Source organism: Talpa occidentalis, unplaced genomic scaffold, assembly GCF_014898055.3.
Source record: "Talpa occidentalis isolate TD23 unplaced genomic scaffold, MPIMG_talOcc4v2.1, whole genome shotgun sequence".
Taxonomy (NCBI): domain Eukaryota; kingdom Metazoa; phylum Chordata; class Mammalia; order Eulipotyphla; family Talpidae; genus Talpa; species Talpa occidentalis.
This window is the reverse complement of record NW_026555331.1, coordinates 146258703-146280080: the sequence shown is the minus strand read 5'-3', so window position 1 is coordinate 146280080 and position 21378 is coordinate 146258703. Positions and strand designations below refer to the sequence as shown.

The 21378-nt window shown below is 46.3% G+C and overlaps 1 protein-coding gene across 1 annotated transcript in view; it reads right to left on the bottom strand.

The window, feature by feature from the left end:
* Positions 1-21378, bottom strand: part of TBXAS1 (thromboxane A synthase 1) — a 133106-nt gene that overhangs the window by 73569 nt on the left and 38159 nt on the right. The window contains exon 4 of the mRNA XM_054692725.1: positions 4320-4416. Coding sequence (XP_054548700.1) covers positions 4320-4416 — 97 coding nt within the window. The remainder of the gene's footprint in view (positions 1-4319; positions 4417-21378) is intronic.

The following is a 21378-nucleotide window of genomic DNA, read 5'->3' as shown; positions in this document are numbered from 1 at the left end:
CAGATATTAATTCCACAGATATTAAAGGAAAAAGAGAGCCGCCCCGTGGCTTCATGGAGTGCCTGATAACAAAGAGAAGCTAAATAAAAATATTTAAATAAAAATAACCAGCCATAGGGGCTGCGATCACTGAGGTGCTGTAAAGGCTAAGAAGACTGATTTGGGTTTAACGGTAAGCTGTGGTTACACCACCAGAAGCAACTTCAGGAAGGGCCGAGGCGACAGATAGAGGCCCAAGGAGTCTACTCGGAAGAGGGGTCAGATAGAGCAGACATTACCAGAACTGGCGCCCCCAAGGGTGAATGAGGAAGTCTGATAGAAGAACTGCCACCCTGGGAGGTGGGGGTGGGGAGCAAGGGTAGGCCTGGGCCTGTTGGTGGTGGGTGTGGGTGGGAATGTCCATTAGAAGAGGCGTGACTCTCTACCCCTAAGCCATATACAGTGTTGTAAAGCGATGTGACCACAATAAAAATAATGTAATTAAAAAAAAAAAAGAACAACCAGCATCCTGGGTCTGACCCAGGGCCTGCTGGGCCCAGTGTTCTGGAGCTTGAAAAACATTTCCTTCAACAATGTTTGAATTCAACTATTTCCTCAATAGTGATATATGTTAGAAAAATCCCCTGAGGATCACCCACCAGCTCCAGCCAGGATTCTCTATCAATTGCTCTTACAGCTCACGTGAAATTTGAGAACTAAACCCAACTTCCCACACGGTGCCCCCCTCCACTGGGCCGTCCAGGGGCACGCATAAGTCAAGCCTGTATCTGTGAGCAGAGATGGGCTCTGCTGGAAAATGAAACCATGCGTTATTTAACTTCCTTTTCACTTAATGTATCAAACTAATATGCTGAGGTATTTTCGGTATCACCAGGGACCGTTTGGTAGAAGCTTGCATGGAGTAAGCATTTAATGTTTACTGAATGAATGTATAATAAAGCTGAATCGCTGAACACTTAAGTCAACATGGCTTATTAGAGGAAAGGCAGCATGGTGTCGGGAAGGAGAAATCACGCCTCGCTAATCTCCTTGAGTTCTTCGAGCAGATAAATAAGCATATGGAGAAGAGGGAACCACAGAACCCGGTTTAATTTGACTTTCAAAAACCTGTGAGAAAATCCTGCTCTAAAGACGGTTTTTAAAAAATGGAGCCACTAGGGTTGTTTTAGCATGAATATGGAATTGCTTTTAAAACCATAAACAAAGCTATAGATAAGAGGATACATTCCCAGATGGAAATTGATAAACATCGGGGTTTCCTCGCCAGCTCACCTTTGGGGGGGGCCTTTCTAGAAGTTTGTGAGTGACGCGGATGCGGAGGTGTTATTTGAATCTCCAGTTTCAAGTAATAGTTAGGTCTTCTAGGGAGAAGGTTTGGCTGATAGAGATTTAATTTAGTTTGAACATGAATATATTCGATACTGAAGAGTGATTGTGTGTCTGGGTTTGAAAACGAAGAGCCTTAAAGAGTTAACAGTCAAGGTAGGGAGAAAGTAATACCTTCTTTTTACTGTAATTACAAGACACCATGGGATCCTTTTGAAAATGGGTGATGCTGATGGTGAATGCTGTAACAGCTCAGAGCAGAAAAGTCACTGTGGATGGAGGCAGGGAGGGCTTCGTGGAGGAGGCAGAATTTGAGGAGGAAAGCCTTGGAGAATAGCTAGGGTTTGGATGGGTTTGGTTTTCTTGTTAACAGCACCTAGTGCCTGCTGACTGCTTGTCTTGCTTGTCTCCTGAGCGCTGTGCAGAGAAAAGGCTCATTTACAATATTTACAACAGACCAGTAGGTAGAGCATATCTCCATGTTCCAAAGAAGGAATGTGAGGGGCTTTTAAATAAATAATTTGCTAAAGCTCACATTGCAAGTAAATGCAAGACCTGCTGTTATGCTGCCTTGGATTCTACTGACGGTGTCAGCATGAGCAAAAGCACTGGGGCAGGGCTCTCCAGAGCAGGTTACAGAGAGAATGGAGAGGCCAGTCCAGCTGCAGGGACAGCTGTATAGGAGGAGGTGGGAGTATATGTAATAGATCTGTGTTTCAGAGACCCTTACACCTCATCAGGAGATTTTGAATTTTGTCCGGAGGGCACTGTGTCCAGTGGCAGAAGGAAATCAGGACCACATTCTGGAGTTTGGGGCCCAAAGACCTTCTTAGTCAAAGGGTGGGGGAGGGGAAAAATATCAGTGGAGACAGACACTTGGTTTGGAGGAGAAATTGCCTGGAGCTGGGGCAACTGTTGGGTTCCCTCCGCTTGAACATGTTGAGTATACACCTGGCCCAGCACCCCAGAGTGCACCCTCTTCCAGGTCATGTGTCATGGTGATAGCCCAGGAGATCCAGGAAGCCAGATGGTAACACATGACTGACACATCCTGTCTGACTCCTCAGGGGCTCAAGGACGAACAGGCCCTTTGCCGCCAGCTCAGACACCCGTGGTGGTCCAGGCTGGCCCTCCACTCGTTGGCGTCACCCATTTCTTTCTTTAACCAACTCTCCTTGCTGAGTCAGCAGCCTACAACACAGCTGCGTTTAACGGCAGACTCCTCCTCCGTCTCTAAGGCCCCAGCTCCACAGAGGAACTTCAGGTTCCTCTGTGCAGGGGATTAATGACCATGTTTCGGGCAAGAGAAGCTGGGGGCAGCAGTGTCCGATGTCAGCAATTCCTTTGGACCTCCTGAGGTGGGAGTTAGCAGGCCAGTAAGCCCCTCCCTCCAGGTCACCTCCTTCTAGTGACTGTGGCATGTCAGGAGTTGGGCCTGGCACTCTGGGGCCAGAAGATGAACATGTTTTGGGTGACTACAGTAGGTTTTGGGTGGATCGAGTAAGCCATTTATTCGATTAAACCTTGACAATCTAGAAGTATCCTCTGAGACAGCTGTGGTAGTCGTGGCAGGAAAAGGAGACTGGACTCGCCTTGGCAGTGCATTCTTGCTCTTCCTGCTGTCAGACCTGAGCCCAAGGTGGTCGCGACCACTTGGGGTCTTAGTTTCGTTGTCTGTGAAATCCTGGGTGCCCAGGATTTGATCAGTTTCAGAGCCCCCTCCTGGCTTCAGCATTTATACTAGCTACAACCTCTCTGGTATACTCGGCATAGTTCTCGAAGCTAACGCTTAGTTTCCTCATCTGAGTCTTAGTTTCATGTTTGTAAAATACAGATGATAATTGTATCGATGAGATAAGTGCTTATGAAATTTAATGAGAAAAACGCATTCCAGGTAATTCAACCAGCAGACTGTGCAGGGCCACTGCTGCTTTCAGAGAAGACACCAGGCTGCTCATCTCGTAAGCCTCCCCAGGCTGTCCTGGAAGTTTCCCTGCCATGGACTCACAGGAAACACACTGAATGGTTCTCATCTCCACCGTGTGCCTCCTTCCCTACACTGTGAGCTCCTGGAGGAAAAGCCTGAGGTTCCTGTCTCTTTATAATCAGCCGCCTGACCTGTGGCAGGTGGGCAAAAGTTTGCCAAATAATCAACTAAAGAGTGAAACTGTTACTTACTAGTCCTGTAAAGATGGAAGATGAGCTTAATTTGACAACCACCACATAAAGGTTGGCACCTAGTGATTCTCTGAATTCTCCCAAGCAAGCATTTAGGAATTCCCCCTAGACACTTCCCAAGCGTCAACATAAAGGTTATCCGTCTTCTCTGCTAGAATCCCTGCCTTCTCGTTTTAAATACATGGACGATGCCGTCTTCTGCCACTTTCTATCACCACTTTCATTCTTTAGGATTTCTCATCAAAGATAATAAGTTCTTTCCCCAAAAGATGGAGTGTGTACATCCTCGTAGTGGGCTGGAGACTTGAGCAGATATTAAGGGGTCCTCTTTACAGGCTCTGCTGCCTCTTACTTGGGGACACTTTTCCCCCTGCGTGGTGTTTGTCTTCTTTTTCAAGCCTTAAGATCTTTATATTATCTGGGAGAGAAGTAAGCACTAGAGGCTTGAGATTTTGCTTTCTCTCTGATATTTATTCGCTTGGTTCTGTCTTCCCTAGTCACTTGACCTGTGCCCCTGGCTTCCTGCAGCTTTGAACAGACTTTTAGAGATCCCTCCTGGTTTTAGCATTTTTATTAGCCACAACTTCTCCGGAGCTTTGGCTTTCTCGAAGCATTTCTTAAATGTAAATGTTGTTCTTTTGTACCATCCTGCACATCTCTTTTGAAAACCTGAATTCATTGGGGAGCTCAGTTTTCAGTTTTGAGCTGATCTAAGCTGAGAAGAGGCCCAGTCGTGTCCCTATTAAATCTGGTGTGCAGGTCTTACTTCTTAGAGTAATGCCCCTCCATTCATACGGAGAAAGAAAACCACTTACCATTCTGTTGGTGAAGTTACTGAAGTTCTCAACCAACACCTGCTTGATCATGTCTGGCTCAGAGATAACAATATACATCCGGCGACCAAGATAGTACCTGTGAGGAATGAAAAAAAAAAATTACTTGAAAATGTGCTGTATTTCTCCTCCCACTCTCTTTTCTGAAAGGAATTCACAGAGGCCGAGCAGGAGGAATAACAGATAAGTAGAAAGCACCAGTGTAGCGACGATGATGAAACACTTGTACTAAACCTAAAGCACAGCTGAGCTGCGAAGGTCCAACATCACGTTTCATTCCATAAGTATTTATGGAATCCCAGCTTGTGCCAGTCCCTGGCGATCCCAGGGTGAATACAGTCCTTGACCCCCAGAAATCCATAACCTAGTGGCAAAGACTCATCTTTAAATGTAAACACAAGATTAAGGGATTCATAAGATCTTGTAGTAAGACCAAGAAGGAAAAAGGTGGAGGTCTCCAAAAATGGAGAGAGAGAGACATTCTAACAAGAGAAGGCCAAAAATTTTACATATTGATTCTTGGAAAATGTCTGAAGTAAATTAAGAGAATTCAGGAATGATTAAACCTGTTGGGGGAAGGCCTGAGCCATCTGGTTGCCACACCTGTATCTGAAGGAACTCAACAGATACGGCATTAACGAAGAAATGGAGGAAGGACCAACAAGTCAGCTGCTGTTAGTGAACTCTGACTGGAGGCAGTCCTTTAGTCCATTATACTTATTAAAGTACCGGGGACACAAGAGGATCAAGACCCAGTCACAGCCTTCAAGGCCTACTTTTTTGTTCGAGGCAGCCTCATAAGAACTTTAGGTCTCACAGTACAAACTCCTTGAAGTCAGCCTAGGTGCACACAACATGTGGATACCAACCTTTTTGGTATAAAGGTAAACAATCAGCAGAGTTTTGGGGTGGTCTAGTTTTGTTAGAGGTTGTGCTGTAGGATAGCCTACGATATAGGCTATACGGGACCATTCTTGATACCTCTGGACACCATCCCCAGAAGATAAAAAAGGAAGCAACTTAACCAGTTTTGAAAAAGAAGAATGAAGTAGAAGGACTCAATCCTCCAGTGTCCAAAATTTGGCTACAGCAATCAGTATTGTATTGGCAGAAAGACAGATACACAGATGAGTAGAAAAGAATAGAGAACACAAATACCTCAACTGATTTTGACAGATATAAAAACAGTTCAGTGAAACAACGATAGCCTGTCAACTATTGGTGCTGTAGCAATTGGGCGTACTCTGGCAAAAATAATGAATCTCATGCCCTCTATTAACTCAAAATGGATCATGGACTTAAATGTAAAACACAAAACTTCTAGAAAAAGTAGCAGAAAATCTTTGGGATCTAAGAGTAAGTAAAACATTTAGACTTGACATCAAAAGTACAGTTCATAAAAATTGATAAATTAGTCTTCACAAAAAATTTAATTTGTTCTTTTAAGATCCTGAGAAGAAGATGAAAAACAATCTATAGATTGGGAGAAAATATTAGCAAGACATCAGACAGAGGTGTTTTATCTACAATATAGGAAAATAATCCAATTAAAAAGTGTGCAAAAGACATAAACAGATATTTCAGTGAAGAGGATATACAAGTAAGCACATGAAAAGGTCTTCAATGTCATTAGCCATTAGAGAAATTTAATTAAAACCACAATGAGATATCACTACACATCTATCAAAATGGCTAAAATAATATCAAATGCTGATGAGCATGCAAAGAAACTATGTCATTCTTACATTGCTGGTGTGAATGCAAAATGGCACTGCCACTTTGAAGTATAGTTTTGCAATTGCTTATAAAATTAAACATATATCTAATGCATATCCCGGCAACTGTACCCTTGAGCATTTATCCTAGAGGAATGGAAACTTACATTCACACAAAAACATGAACATAAATGTTCATTATACCTTTATTCAGAATAGGCAAAAACCGGAAACAACTAAAATGTGCTTCAACAGGTGGGTGGTTTAACAAACTGTGGTATGTCCACACAACGAAATACTATGCAGCAATAAACCAAAAAAGAACTATGATATATGCAATGATTTGAATGAATCTCACTAGAATTATGTGAGTAAAAAAAACTAATCCCAATAGATTCCATATTATAGGATTCTTTTTATGTAACATTTTAAAAATAACACAAGTATAGAGATGGAGAGCAGATTAGCAGTTGACGGGGGTTCAGGATAGGGCTGGTGATGGGTTGGTATAGCTATAAAGGGGAGATTCTTGAGAGCATTGTGATGATGGGACAAATCTATGTCTTTACTACATCAATGGTTACACAAATTTACACATGTGATAAAATTGCATAAAGGTCTACATATACACAAGTGCATGGAAGTCTGATAATTTCTGAATAAGCACTGTATATTGTACCAATGCCAATTTTCTGGTTTTGGTAAGGTTACTCTTGGGGGACACTAGAAGGTACATAGGCCCACTCTGCATTTTTTTTTCAACTTTCTGTGACTCTGTAATTATCCCCAAATTTAAAATAATTTTAAGTCACTTAAGGAGCTTGATAAACTATAGAGTGACAGCTCTACTCCTTACCAAGTCAGATCCAGGAGGCCTGGGCAGCCAAGGAATCTGCATTTTATCAGGCTCTCTAGAGCTGATGCCCCCAAGAATTCTCCCACCACCCCAAGCACAGTCCAAGGGCAGTGGCTTTTCAGCCATGATGACTGGTCAAACCCACCTGCCAAGTGTTCAGAAAATAATGATACCTGCCCCCACCCAGAGCTGCCTGACCAGAGTGTGTGGGGTGGAACTCAGTCCTCTCTCATTTTAACAAACTCCCCAGGGGGCCCTGGGATTGACAGTAATCAGGCTAGGGTCCCACAAGCCCCAACTTAAAAACCCTGAGCTGTATTTAACCAAATCTAACGCCCATTCTCATTTCCCTAAATTCTTATATTTAAAAGTAAAACATTTACATTGGGCCACACAGATATTTTGGCAATGTATTTTGCATTGATTTGGTTATTAGCAAAAATAATTTTATCCCTAATCTGGGTTTTCAAAAAAATAAAAAAGAATACTTCTCCATTCAAATGTAAGTTGTCCTTTGGAGTGGGCACCCGGGGAGTCTTTGTGGGTTTTTTTAGTAACATTGCTAATGCTAAAAACAATTTTGTCACAATCCCTTTAGAATTGCTTCAGAGTTGGTTTATGAACCTCGTGAGAAAACTGGCGCCATTTTACATGTAAATTGTGTAATCTTGTGAATTTATATATACACAAGCACTTATCTGTAGTTTGAGGAGCTCCTCAAAAGAACTGAAACCGAGCCCTGAGCCCCGTGGAAATGAGACTTATTTTTCAAGCCTTCTTTTCTGTGTTTTTCTTGGTGTGCGCCCCAGCCCCATTCCAGGTAGTTCTGGAAGCTGCAAATGCATGCACCTGCCCTCTGCTCCTGCGGATGGACTCACCATCCAGGCCTTGCCCATCATGGAGTGTCATCTCCTTGCAGGGGTGACTGGGCCAGGCTGTGGACATGACCTAGCCAAGCTACTTGGAATCCTCCCCTGAATGCAGACCTGGAGGCTGGGCTGGGGGGAGCTCTGTCTCCTCCCGCAGCAGCTATACAGGGAAGGTACGACTCCAGGGCCAGCGGTGGTGGTTCTAGGGATCCTTGCTGCAAGCACTTCCATGGGTATTTTTGCCTTATGGCAGTTTTGTCATAAAAGATTAAATAACTGGCTGACAGTTGGGTTTCAACTGAAGGTCCTCCCGTTTTTTAGATTATCTAAATCTTAGCCTTCATTATGATCTACATGGTGATGAATAGACATGGCCATTTTTAAATAACGAAGAGCAAGTTGAGAGAAAATATGGAGATAAACCTTCCTGGAGAATAATATTATCAGTTTGCAGATCTTTCTGGGAGCAAAATCATTCTTCTCACCCAACAAAACTCAAAGTTTACCGACCTGTGACAAATATAAAGGGTGTGGCCAGTTTCTACAAATGCCTGAGCGTTTATTGATCAATTCCTTAGCTAAACTAGATACAATCCTCTTCTCTGCTGCGGTCTTTACCCAATTTATCAGGCGATACTAAAAGTTTCAGGCAAAAGAACAACCAAACTCCTCCTATCCTCACACCCCAAAAAGAAATGGTTATATGATTCCTGATGAGTGTAAATTTCTTGAAATCGGTGATGATCTGCTGTTGGATCGTGGAAAACATGATGATGCAGACAGAATTTAGTATTTGGCACAGAATCTAGCTTAGGTGATATGGTGATATGAAATATAAGGACTGGACATGTGATAAAACATTTAAATGGGATCCAGACATGCCCTACCAGTTACATGCTTGACATAGACAGAGGGAAATGGCAGCTCCCCAGCTGTCAAACCATAGTGTGGGGGCTTTCACAACCACACAGCTCATACAAATAGGCATCCTCTGTTTGGAAAGTGCTACTCTCTTAACAGAGGAAGATATTTTAGCAAAGGAAAAAAAGAGTGTTTCATTATGTCCTTTCAATTAATGTTGCTTTTTTTTTTTAAATAAAAAAGATTTATTTATGCAAACAAGAACTGGGGTACAGGCCAGAGGTGCCAGGGGTGAGAGGATTCACCAGAGACAGAGCGGGGAGCAGAACAGGCAGATCTGATGAACTACACTGCCGAGGGGAGCAGCGGGCGAGACAGTGCCGTGTGGGTGCTCCCTGGCCAGGGATTGAACTTGTGCTGCAGTGGCTGTGGATAGCTTCATAGTAATGAAGCTTAACTCCTTGCGCCACCAGGGAGGCCCTAATGTTGCTTTTTTATTTTTCATGATCTTATTTATTTCTTTTTTACAGCAGTATTTCATTACAACCCATTTGTTACGTGGTGAAAGTGCTTTTGGCAAAGATCACCAGGTGAATCTACCAGACGCAGTTGGTAGGTAGTTTTTTACCCCATGGAGAGAGCTGTCTGCAGAAGGTTTTAACTGAGCCAAGTGGAGATTTAAGATAAAGAGAACCGAGGAAGTACCAGGTCCAAGAAGGCCAGAGGCCTGCGGCTCCTCCTCGCTCAAGTTGGTGAGTTGGATCAATTTCACTCAAAATGCAGAAGTCCTCCCTTTTCCTGTGCAACCCTTGAATGCCATACTGTTTGCCTCTCAAAAGGTACCTGCCCCAGAGGGGCTGACCTCACTTTTGTACCTTGGTCTGAATGCAAGCTGGTGTGTTAAATGCTTCCCGGGACGGGTGCTCGCTGCAAACGTGCGGGCCAAGGCAGTCCTGCTATCACTCAGGACCGTCTTGGGCCAGCTCAGCAGCTTCCAGGCCTGTGAAACACAGGAGTAAAACTAGGCAATCCTGCAGTTCACTGGGCTTCTGATCCCATAATCCCTATTAGAATTAAAATGAAAATTAAATGTTGGTCTTTGCATGTCAAGTCTACTCTCTGTAGGGTGTGCAGGGACCGCCTATCGTTAAAATCAGTCAGAATTGAGGAGCCCTTTTCAGAAACTTGGGGGTAACAACCATTGTTTACAACCTGCCAGGCCTTGTCCAAGCGCATTGCCTGTGTTAACTCATTTCAACCTCCTAGAAAATGGATGGGGTAGTTATTACGCCCACTTTTCAGAACAGGCAGGCTCCCAGCTGTGTAGCCTCTTTAAAGGTGGGGATTCAGAGCAGCTGCTTGCTTAATGGACCAGAAACCTCGCCCCCATGGCCACCCCTCCCCCCACCAAGCCCAATTATAAAGGTAAGGCCTGGCTTCTCTCTAATCCAGAGGGCAGACGGTCACCTTTGGGGGCAAAGCTTTCATGGCCAATTCCTCATTCATATTTATTTATGCACATAAGAATTTGCTTATTCAACTCCAAAGCACCTGGTTGAAGAGAAAATTTAGGCAAATCAGTGAAGTATTGTGCAGACCAAAATAACCCTTGTTTGACTTGCTTAATTAGTAGTTTTCTTTTTTTGAAAAGCCAACTGACCAGTCTGTTCGACCAAAATAGTTCACAACTGCATTCTGGGCACCCAGGCCGAGTAGACTGCTGGTATTAGCCTGTGGGCTGCCTGGCCCTGTTCCAGAAGGCCTGCCCTGCCCGGGCGATCCAGCTATAAAGACTGTTTATCCCCGACACGCAGAGAAGTCCAAGTTACACAGCTGAATGGAAAGCACGCTGTAAAAAGTACACAGAGTTCTATAAGTAAATAACAGTCTATCTTACTATTAATTAGCTCATTCAACAAGCATCCTGGTTGAGCACATATTCTGTGTCGGGCACTAAGTCAGGGCCTGTTCATAATATCCCTGGAAAAAACATGGAGGAAGAGACATTCAACAGCATAGATGTCTGGAAATGAGGGGGGACTTCGACTTTCCGCTGCGTCTTTGTCTGATGTTTTCGTAGTTTGTAGTGAGTGCGTGTGGCCTGTGTAATAAGGAAAAGGAGAAAGGGTGTTGGGGGGACTTGTGCCGGCATGGGCCCCACATATCTGTCAAGCGTGGAGGTGGGGGTTGGGCGTGGCACAGCTGCTGGAGCTTGGGTTCAAGGTCCTGCCCTGAGACTGAACAGCTGTGTCACCTTGAATTAACCACAACCTTCCTGAGCCAGTTTCTTTGAGGAGAGAGTCTGTTACGAGGTCAAATGGGAAATAGAAGAACACCATGTCCACAGCGAAGTTTGATGGCAGTGCTGGGGGTGATAACCTCCCTGTTGGTAGTGAAGGAACCCTGCACTCCCCTTGGGGGGAGGTGCACCCCGAAGTGCATGGGTGAGAGAAGTACCCCCAGGAGAGCAGGTCCTATGCTGAACTCTCTACTCCCCAACATAAGCAGAAAGGATCTGAATGGGTGCGTGGAGATTTCTGGATTCCAGGCAGAGATTGGACAATGAATGAGGGCGTCAGCTGCCCTGATAACTGCTGAGCACCAGGCAGCTGGTACATCCTGGCCTCGGTGACAGTTTTATCTCAGGCCTGGACTATAGCTGCGGGGGTGGTAGGAAGCTCAGGGGGGAGGGTGGGCAGAGACAGCTGGACATCCCACTAGTGAGTGCCTGAAACTCCAAAGTGTTCAGAGAAAAGCTAAGAACAAAACCAGTGTTGGGAATCTGGGCATTTGCTTTTAGGGGGGGGGGTCTGCCCTCAGACTGGGCGGCCTGCAAGGCCAAAGGAAGGAGCGGGGGCATGGGAGTGTGGGGATCTGTCCCTGCTCAGCTTATTCTGGCATCTTCTATCCCATCTGCTGTTGGAGCAAGGGGCTTGGGTTAGCTGAGAGGTAGAGCGGACTCCAGCTGCCTGGACACCTTTCTTGTGGAGTTAGTGACAGACACGATCCTTTTCGTCCGGAACCGCTTTCTCCCACCATCACTGGGAGCAGAGGGTACATCACATATAAGGGTGACCCGGCGGGCTGAGCCTGAACTTGCAGAGTCCACAGAGTCGGATGGACTTTCGAGCCCTATATCAGCCCTGTCCCTCTCCCTCTCATGGGGGCCTGGGACCTGGTCAGCCTCTCTGCACAGCTGGGGTCTCCCGTCCTTCACTTCCAGGCCAGACTTCAGGCCTTCTGCCCAGAGCTTTGTCTCCATCATCCTGTCTTGTCTTCCTGACCTGCTGCCTCTCAACCCATGGGCCAGTTGTTTATCCACCTGGGACTTTGTCAGAAGCAAGCCAGATCGGATCACTCCTGGAATTAAACCCTTCATTGGCTTGTCATCATCAAGTCCTTTGGATGTCTTCACAAACAGGCCTCATGCCTGCCTGGCCCCCATCATCCCAAGAACCAGTGCCACAACCCAGCCTGATTTACTGGACCCCTCCATCGACTCTCACCACCAGCCTTCCCCAGCTCTGTTCCTACCTTCCTGGCCCAGGAGGAGGTCCCAGATGTTGATGGAGCCAGTGCCCACCTCCCATGCCACCTGGCCAGGCTCCGTGTCTCCCTGGGGCCTCTGCTGTAGTCCCAGCAGAGCAACTCCTCCAAGCCAACTCCCGGCTCCAGGCCAGTCTCCCTTCATAAAACAGAAAATGGCAGTGCTGTCCCCCTCCCCCATCACCCTTTGCCGGCTCCCCATTGTTGGAAGCAGCAAGTCCACATTCTTGACCTGGCTGCAAGGGGACCTTACAGGAACCTGTAACTTTTCCTTGCCCTGCTCCTCTTCCACCAATGGTCCCAAACGTCTTCAATTCACAGCACTCTTAGTGACTCAGTAATTTTTCACAGTCTTCCCTAGGCCAAAAGAGGTGTGCCACGGTCCCATTTTTAAATATTTATAGCCAAATAACTTCATAAGCATTTTGTTCAAAAGACTTCGTGCACATCTGAAAAGAAGATTAGATATAAGTTGAAAGTAGTTCTTACAACGACCAACAGATGTCTCTGTATTCTCCATGAATATTTAAAATATCCCAGGAAGTCCCTCTGAGTTCATTGTGGCACCCTGGGGTACCTTGGCACACATTTTTGGAAACCACAGCCTTCCACTGTTGTTATTAAGGGTTATTTGTATCTCCCCAGATTTATAGCATTGCTCTAAGGCTCCATCCTCAATGCACATTTTCCCTGTGCTGTCTCGTTCGTTTACAAAACCTGCTCGGACTCTTTCCTCCTTGCAGTTCCCACAGCAATTGGTCCGTTCTCACCTACTTGCATCTCACTCTGTTGTATTTATTGACAGGCTTTCTCTGTGAGTCTTTGCTGACAAAGCCCTGTCTTATTTTTCTTTGCATCCCCAGGAAGTGAGCAGAGGAAGGATATGTAATGGAAGGATGACCTTACATCTACCTTGCTAGTTCTGGCAAATCACTTTTTACCCTCCTGACTTCCCGGTGCTACAGGTAGATTTGCAGGCAGACTTGGAAGCTCAGAGCCCTGTTCCTTTCTGCTCACCTTTATCTTGCGTTCTCTGCTCACCTTAAACTCATGGCCCACTCTTTCTCCTTCTCCCCCTGCTGTGCAGAAGGCAGCCTCCTGCAGGCCTGCCCATGGCTGCTGCCGGTGGGCCTACCATTGTGGCGGGCATGCTTGAGTCTCAGGTCTGCGGGGGCAGGTTACTCCCCATTCAGCCCAGTGGCTCTGCCAAAGATTTCATTTCCGTGATCCAAATTCCCATGATCAGTGACATCAAGAAGTGTCACTCCAGTCCCCCTTTAGGGAAGGACACCTTGTCCAGCTGCCAGCAGAGAGCCACTGGTTGTCAGCTCCTCCACAGTCAGGTGATGGCAACACCTTTGTCTCCAGCGGTCAACTTCCTTTCCTCAGTCATCCCCAGCCCAAGGCCTCTCTCTGACTGTGTCTACCAGATGAGCTGTTCCTCCCTCTTCCTCCTCACCTCTCTGTCCCTCACCCTTCAAGACTGTGCTCAAGCATGACTACCTCCTCTAGAAGCCTTTGCTGCCTTCAGTGGCCCATGAGCCTGCCCAATTCATGGCTCTTGGGTCATCTGTTCAGGCTTATAATTTATCTTACTCCCTGCCAGCCTTGTGCAGCTGCCTGCTTGTGTGCTTTTCTTCTATCAGATGTCAGATTTCTTCAGGAAAAGAGATAAGGTTGCTATATTTCTTTGGAGAGGAGAGATGGTCTCTCCCATTACCTCAGCTTAGTGGTAGACACAGTGAAGCCTGAAAATCTGCCAAGTGGACCAAGGTCTGCAGTGGGGGCAGCTGTGAGTTCTTCAAGAACTGGAGAAACTGTCCCCTCTGTCTTTGTGCCATTGGGAGGCATGCATACACACCAGAGAGGAGTGTGGGGGATCATAACAGGAGGGAAGGAGACACTTGTCCCTGATGGAGCTGAGAACTGATGGTAGAAAAAGCATTGCATCAGGATTAAGATTTGGTGACTGTGGGCTGGGCCCTCAAGTCTTGATGTCACGGTCACTACACTGGTAGAACTCCCAGGTGTCAGGTGGAAAGGCAGATCTCATCGCCTACTAGGGGCTTATTTGGCTACTGCCAGCACTATGCTTGGTCGGTCCCTATGATGGTTTCAAAGTGCTAAGAGTAGGGGGTTAATGAGGACTCAGGTCCAAGTTTATACTGGTCAAGCCAGAGAACCAGGACTACATCAGGGGAGTCCATGAGGAAGTGGAGGCCTGCCTAGGACCTGCCCTGTCCCCACACCATCTCCAGTTCTTCCCTCACCCAGCCCATCCCAGCCACACCCATGGGACACTTGCCCTAGGGTCCCAGGTCTGCAGTGATGACTTGGTACGTGGGTGGTGGTGGCAGCATTCTAGCAGGAAAGACCCAAGGCCTGGAGGCCAGGCGATATGGGTTCAAGCTATGCTCCCCTCTCTACAAGTTCATGGCTCTAGGAGAGGGAGCTGTCTTCTCCCCTAACCCTCAGCTTCTCCAACTGCAAGACACAGTGGCCCCTCCTGCTCCGGGGAGTTATGACTACATCAAGCTAGAACAGAGCTTTTCTAGAACAAAACCATGGCTAACGGAGGGAATTGGGCAGCAAAAGGAAAAATGATTTGAAACAAACCTATAAGGATAAACCTCTCTATTGGCTATACCCGCCCATTTAATTTATTCAGTTAATAAAACGTATTCCCCAGAGGGGGACAGGCAGAAGTAAGCTACAAACCAGCGTGCCTGTGTGAGCACGGGTGTACATGTTAGCTCATAATAATAATAAAAAAAAGAGTAATTAAGAGATGTATTGAAGTGTATAAAAATCCTGAAGGACACTGAAGATTCCAATTCAAGTTACTGTCCTTGGTGCAAATTTAATTCAATAGGGAATAGATAAATAAAAATAAAGAAAAAACAAATTCAGAACAGATGTTAGGCAAGCAATTTTTTTCACAGTAAGAATCATAAACATGAAGAAAAGCCTATAAGGCAAAGTTGTTGATGCGAACAGCATCAAGCTACTAAATAAATAGTTCGATGGCACCGCAGGGACAAAGAAACATTAAAATAGTCATTTGACTGTCCCTGAATATTTGCACCCACACAGTTATGCCCAGGCATGGAGATCTTGGGCATTGGAGGAAGCTGTGTGTGTGTGAGTGTGTGTATGTGTGTGTGTGTGTGTGTGTGTGTGTGTGTGTTTAGAAAGCACACAGGACATATATGTGTGTGAAAGGATATAGGAAAATCTCCTCTTCCCAAACAGCATGTGGACTCAGGCTACAAATCAGTTCAGAAATTACCACAAGGCCAGGGGAGGTTCCCCAGAACCCAGAGGGGAATGAGCTGACCTGGGCCAGGTAGTAGAAGTCCAGACGTGTGGTTCTGAAAGGAGGGGGATTTAATGGCAAAAGAATTTTAGACATGCTTGGGGAGAAGCAAGAGGCAGAGGGAAAGCTATGAAGCACAGATCGTGGTATTTCAGCACGAGAAGGAAGCTTGAAGCTGATGGTTCTAGCCCAGCTCTCTCATTCTCTGCTGGAAACACAGAGGCCCAAGGAGGTGACAGGGTGGTCACCGCCCTGGAGTTGTCCCCTAGCCAGGAGGAGGTGAGGGGGTGGAGGTCCCCCCAGGGTGGCATAAAGGTCAGAGAGGCGGCTCCCCAGCTTTTCCAAGGACCCTGTGGGGATAGTGAAGCTCACCCTGCTGTGGCTGGGGGAGGGCTCCCCATCAGCCCTCTCCCCAGCCTTTCAAAGCCCCACTGAGCCACAAAGATTTAGGGTCAGGGTCCCTGAGACTTGGCTGTGCTCGTGGAGGACTCAGATCGGACCTGTGAAGTGGCAGGTGCTCAGGTAGTTTTTAAAGGTGATGAACACGTCACGCATTCCAGTTCCATGGCTGGGAGCTGCCTGGAACCCACAAAGGGCCCCACACAAGAATGTCCACCTCAGCATTGTTTGCTGGAGGCCTTCTGGGAAGGGGGTGGGGTTGCATTGTGGGGTGAGAGGTCATATTTAGAAGCAACAGACTCAGTGAGAACACAGGGGCAAAAGCACAGTGCTTAGTGAGACAGGTAAAGACCGGAGGAGCTTCGGATGCTGCCATTGGCATAAGCTCAAGATAATGCATACAGAGCAATCGTGTTCCCGAATGTGTTCCAGAACCTACACGTGAGCCCCGCAGACTTTCAATGGGGACTGGAAGGGAATGAGAGAAATGTAAGGGGGAATCTAAGGCAATAAATAAGCATACAAAACATGACAGGTACACACACACACACACACACACACACACACACACACACACTCACTCACACACCCCTGGGGATGGAGGAAATGACTAATTACCGTCGGGAAATGCCCATTATGCTCTTGATGGATGAGAGGCAGAAGATGGCAGATGCCAAGCACACCCGGGACCACCCCCACCCCAATCTGGTCAGAGGGTCGTAGCTCTAGTCCTGAGGCCATGTAGGCCCAGCATCTCATTTGTAGCTCCAGTGGATGCTGGCTGAGAGGGAACTCTTTCCCTTAGCCATGTCCAGACTCCTCCTCCTGGAGGGGATGGCCTTTCTGTGTCCCGGGTTCTAAGGCGGCATCAGTGATCAGCGTTGACTTGTCTCTTACTCTTTATACTCGAGCAGTGGTTCAGTCCCGCTGCTGCGGGTCATTTCCTAGGTAGCAGCCTCCCTGCTTCCTCTCATATTCCTGATGATCCAGGTCACTGTCACTGTCCACCTAGACCTTTAGAATTGTTGTTTATTTGTTTCTTTATTAAAAATTCTGTCTTCCCCCACCCCCACCTTCCTCTCTCAACTCTGCATTTATGCAGCTGCTACCACACAGCCATGTCCTTGTCCCCACCCCCGAGGTCTCCCTCTGCTCCTGCCACTTCCAACAGTCCTTTCTGGGGGTGTCCTCACACCGCTTGGTCTCTCCCCTCCCTTTCTCCAGCTCAGCCAAAACCTCTAAACCTTCTCCTAGCACATGGACCTGGGCAGGTTTTTCTCCACCAGCGACCTACCTTGTCTCTCTATGGGGAGTAGGGAGCTGGTTGACCCTTTTCTGTAAGTGTAATCGTGGGGTTCAGTGTACCTCCTGCAACCAACAGTTACAAGACGGGGACATATGTCCACGAAATAGCTGAAAGAAACAGTGTAAAGAAACACAGAAGGAAAACTCTGCAGCTACAAATAGCAAGGACATGATCTAGACAAATCGCTCGAGGTAGGAAGCCCCGAGATGGAGCGGGAGTGCCATGGAGGGGCAGGAGACGTGTAACCCAGTCAACAAAAAAGTGGAAGTCAGCAAGAGTCCCAGACAGAGATGACGAAATGTGTATGAGAGGCCACCACGATCTGGTGGGAAAGAGGAAATGCAGAGGGGGATGAAAGCAGAATCAAAAAGCAAACACATAAATTGCAGAGGATTCAGCAGAAAAGCACCCAACAAGGGGAAAAGAGGCTCTGGGTGGGAACGACTGGGAATTTGTTCAAATGAACTGAATTTATGGCAGAGCACAAGCATTTGTTGATAACAGGGCCAGTCTTGTAAAGAATGTTCTCAGTGGTTCGTAGTCAACAGGAAGTTGGGGCAAGATCGCTGGGGCCATGCCCTGCAATCAAAAATGTGTGGTTCACATTGACCAGATGGGTTCCAGAGCACAAAGAGAGGGTGAATTTCTTCTGGAGTTCACTGTCAAAGACTTGAAGGGAAGACGTATTGGCCACTCAATTATGGTCATAGAGGGCAACCACAAGCATTGCTAGAAAAGTTTCTCCAAATGTAAAACGGTGCAGTTGCTATGGAAAACAGTATGGAGGGTGCTCAAAAAATTAAAAATGTAGTTACCCTATGATCCAGCAATTGCACTTCTAGATATATACATAAAAGAGTTGGAAGTGAGATCCCGGAGAGGTATTTGTACACCCGTGTTCACAGCAGCAATATTCACAATAGCCTGAAGGTGGAAGCAGCCCAAGTGTCGCTTGACAAGTGGATGGATAAGCAAACTGTGGCAAGTACATGCGGTGGAATATCATTCGGGTTTTCAAGATGAGAGAGTTCTGGAGGTGGGTGGTTGTGATGGTTGAACTTCATGAAGGTGCTTTATGCCACTAAACCATACACTTAAGTGTTTCGGGTGGTGAAGTTTATGTTGTGTGTATTTTGTCACAATAGAGAAAATGTGCACCAGTCTAACATCCTCCAGGCCTTCCTCAACACCAGGGCCTGCCTGGGAGCAAAGGCCTCACCAACCCCACAGGCCGGGGTCAAGGACTTTCTCCCTCCATCATGTTGTAGAATCGTGAAGACATACTCTGCCTACTAGATGAAATCTTGATCCTGTGGGCATCTGATTGGGTTCTCCAGCTCTGAGCCTGATGCTCGCTAAGAAAGGTGGATTTGGAGGTGGCAGACTGCAGAATGCAAGATGTCCATTCGGAGTTGGAGATAAAGCAGGATTATGGGCACCCAGACAAAGGAGGAAAAAGAGCCGGAGCTTCTTGCTCTTGGTAGGGTCTGGTGAGCCCCAACTCTAGCAGAGAAGTCCAAGACTTTGGGAGAAGCAGTTAAGAATCTTTAGGCCTGAGATTTGGGATAGTTTCCAGTGGCCATGCCAGTATAAGGTACAGCCGGCAGCATGACAGTGAGTCAGAGAAGAAACCTTGAAGAATTATGGGCAAGCTTCAAAGCAAAGTGGAAGGTCTATTCATCATGTCTCCAGTGGTTAACAGGCTACGGATCTCTGATGGAGAGGGAGAACGTGGAGGGGGATTGTTGTGACAGGAACTTTGTTGCCGCTTTGCAGCCAGAACATGATGAGGGACACAGCAGTCGTGGAGCAGGTTTGCAAGGCAAGACTCTGCTACTGGAGCAGAAGTTCTTGTGCCATTTATTGAAAGCACACAGGCTGGTAAAAAATCATGTGACAATGGTATGAGGAATAAAGTCCAGAGGGTGGGATAGGGATGGGGGGCAGAGTCTTACAAGGGACAGGGATGGGGACATTGTGACTATACGTCAAGAGACATTTGCACCAGCAAAGTATGTGATGTTATCACAAGCAGAGTTATCCTGAGACCACCATGGAGACAGTCACATTATCAGCTCAACAGCAGCCTAGGCGTTCCTGGGTGCCTCGTGATACGGACTCTATTCCGTAGGTAGTCAAGGAATGTTCTGCTGTGATTTGTAGATAGCAAATAGGTCACAGCTGCCCATGAGTGGCCAGCTAGTAGCCAGCTCATAGGAAACCACAGGGGGTCACCCAGGGAGGACCTGGATGTTCTTCCCCTGGGGACCCACTGTGAGGGGCATTCATCCCTGATCTGATACCTGTAGCCTGTGCAGGATCAAGAGGTGCTGGTGGGTGTAGGAACACAAACGACCACACTCACCACGTCCACCTAACATGTGGTGACAGGCCAGGGGCTCTGGGCAAAGATTAGTAGATTCCTCTTTGAGCAAAGGCAAAAAATAGCATCGTCTGCTGACAGCATCTCCTTTGTGGTTAATGTGGGGAGCCTGGAAAACAAGTCGGAGAGTCAGGCCTATAGCAATTGGCCAATAAACTGAGAGCCTTACCCACAGTGCAAGACATCATATGTGGGCTGCCAAATTCTTGCAGTTTGAGGGCGAGATGGGGACGGAGTTGTTAGCAGCATGGTATTGAGAGGCAAAGAATGATCAAGGAAGTTATTTCAGTAGTTAAGTTTCTATGATCTGCCCCAGGCAAGTAGGCATCATAAAACCTCGCGGTCCCTTGCTGGGAATTACTTCATGCGTACAGCTGCAGAAACGTTACACTAAGGCTGACCAGCCATCACTGGAATGCACGGTAAACTAGCCCAACTCTCCAAGACTTAAGAGTCTTGGAAGAAAGGAGAATATGTTCCATTTTAAGATAAACTTTGTTCAAACGAGTTGAATTTCAACATGGACGCGGTGTGTGGTTTTTTTGTTTGCAAGTGTACACTCTATCTAGAGTTCAATTGTCTTAGATGTTTCAATGCCTTGGCCTTGTGCCCTACGTGAGTAACAAGAATTAAAACTGTTTTTTAAAAGGGTTCCCAGACTTGTTTAGGAAAAGTTTCTCTGCTCACAAAATAGTGGTCAAAGAGGAACTGTAATTTCTATGTGAATTGGGAACTGGTGACTTCTTTGAATTTAGTAATGCTTTTTGAAAAATAGTGAAACCTAAGGTGGTTGGCCATTCATCTTTTGGCAGAGAACAGGGATTCTATTTGCATTTGTAATTAATTAGGTTGAAGGGCTACAAGAATTGGTTGATGTGTGCAATTTTTGAGATGTTCTGTGCACCAGAGTTTCTGGTTATTTACACGCAAATCCAAGTGGGAGATGCCTTGGAAGAGCCACCATGATTCCTGACTATGTTACATAGCTCTTGTTTTCATTTTCCATGGAACAACTTGGATTTGTTGCAGGTACAATTCGATTTAATATGGAATTTATATATTAGATATATTTAGATAATTATCAACTAGTCATAATTGGGTGGTGACCAGCTTGTATTTGTTTTGTTTTGATTTTATGAAATAGAAGAGATGAGCTTTTCATTTTTATTTGAGGATGCGCATACTGGGTCGCAATGTGAAAATATATTATTTCCCGAGGATCATAATTAAATAGTGTCAAAGTCAGTGATCTAGTCTAAATCCCTTATTTTTCATCGGAGAAAATGAGACTCCTAAAGGGGAAGTAATTAGAAGTCACTGATGGATAGAAAGAGAGTTGAAACTGGAATGTGAACCCTGGTTTTCTAGTGTAGGTGGTTTGCTCTGTTTGATGTTTTCCTACCCAAAGAAGAGGAATTAACGTAAGTTCTTGATGGTGTGGAGTGTGGGTCACAAAGACATAGACAGTATAAGCATGTAAGATTTGCAGCCATTGGGCCTCCCTGTGGCCTAGGGGTTAAGTCTCAGTGCTATAAAAGCCCACTGAGACTACCTGAGTTCAATGCCCAGCCAGGGAGCTAACCCACATGGCACAGACCTCTCCTGTTCCACTCATGCTCCCCTTAGCAGTGTGTTTCAGTAGATCTGCCTGTTCTGCTCCCCACTCTGTCTCTGGTGAATCCTCTTAACACCATGGCACCTCTGGCCTGCATCCCAATTCTTATATGCAAAAATAAACTATTTTTTAAAAATTGCAGCCATTGTCACCTACAGGCAGCCACAGAATGAGG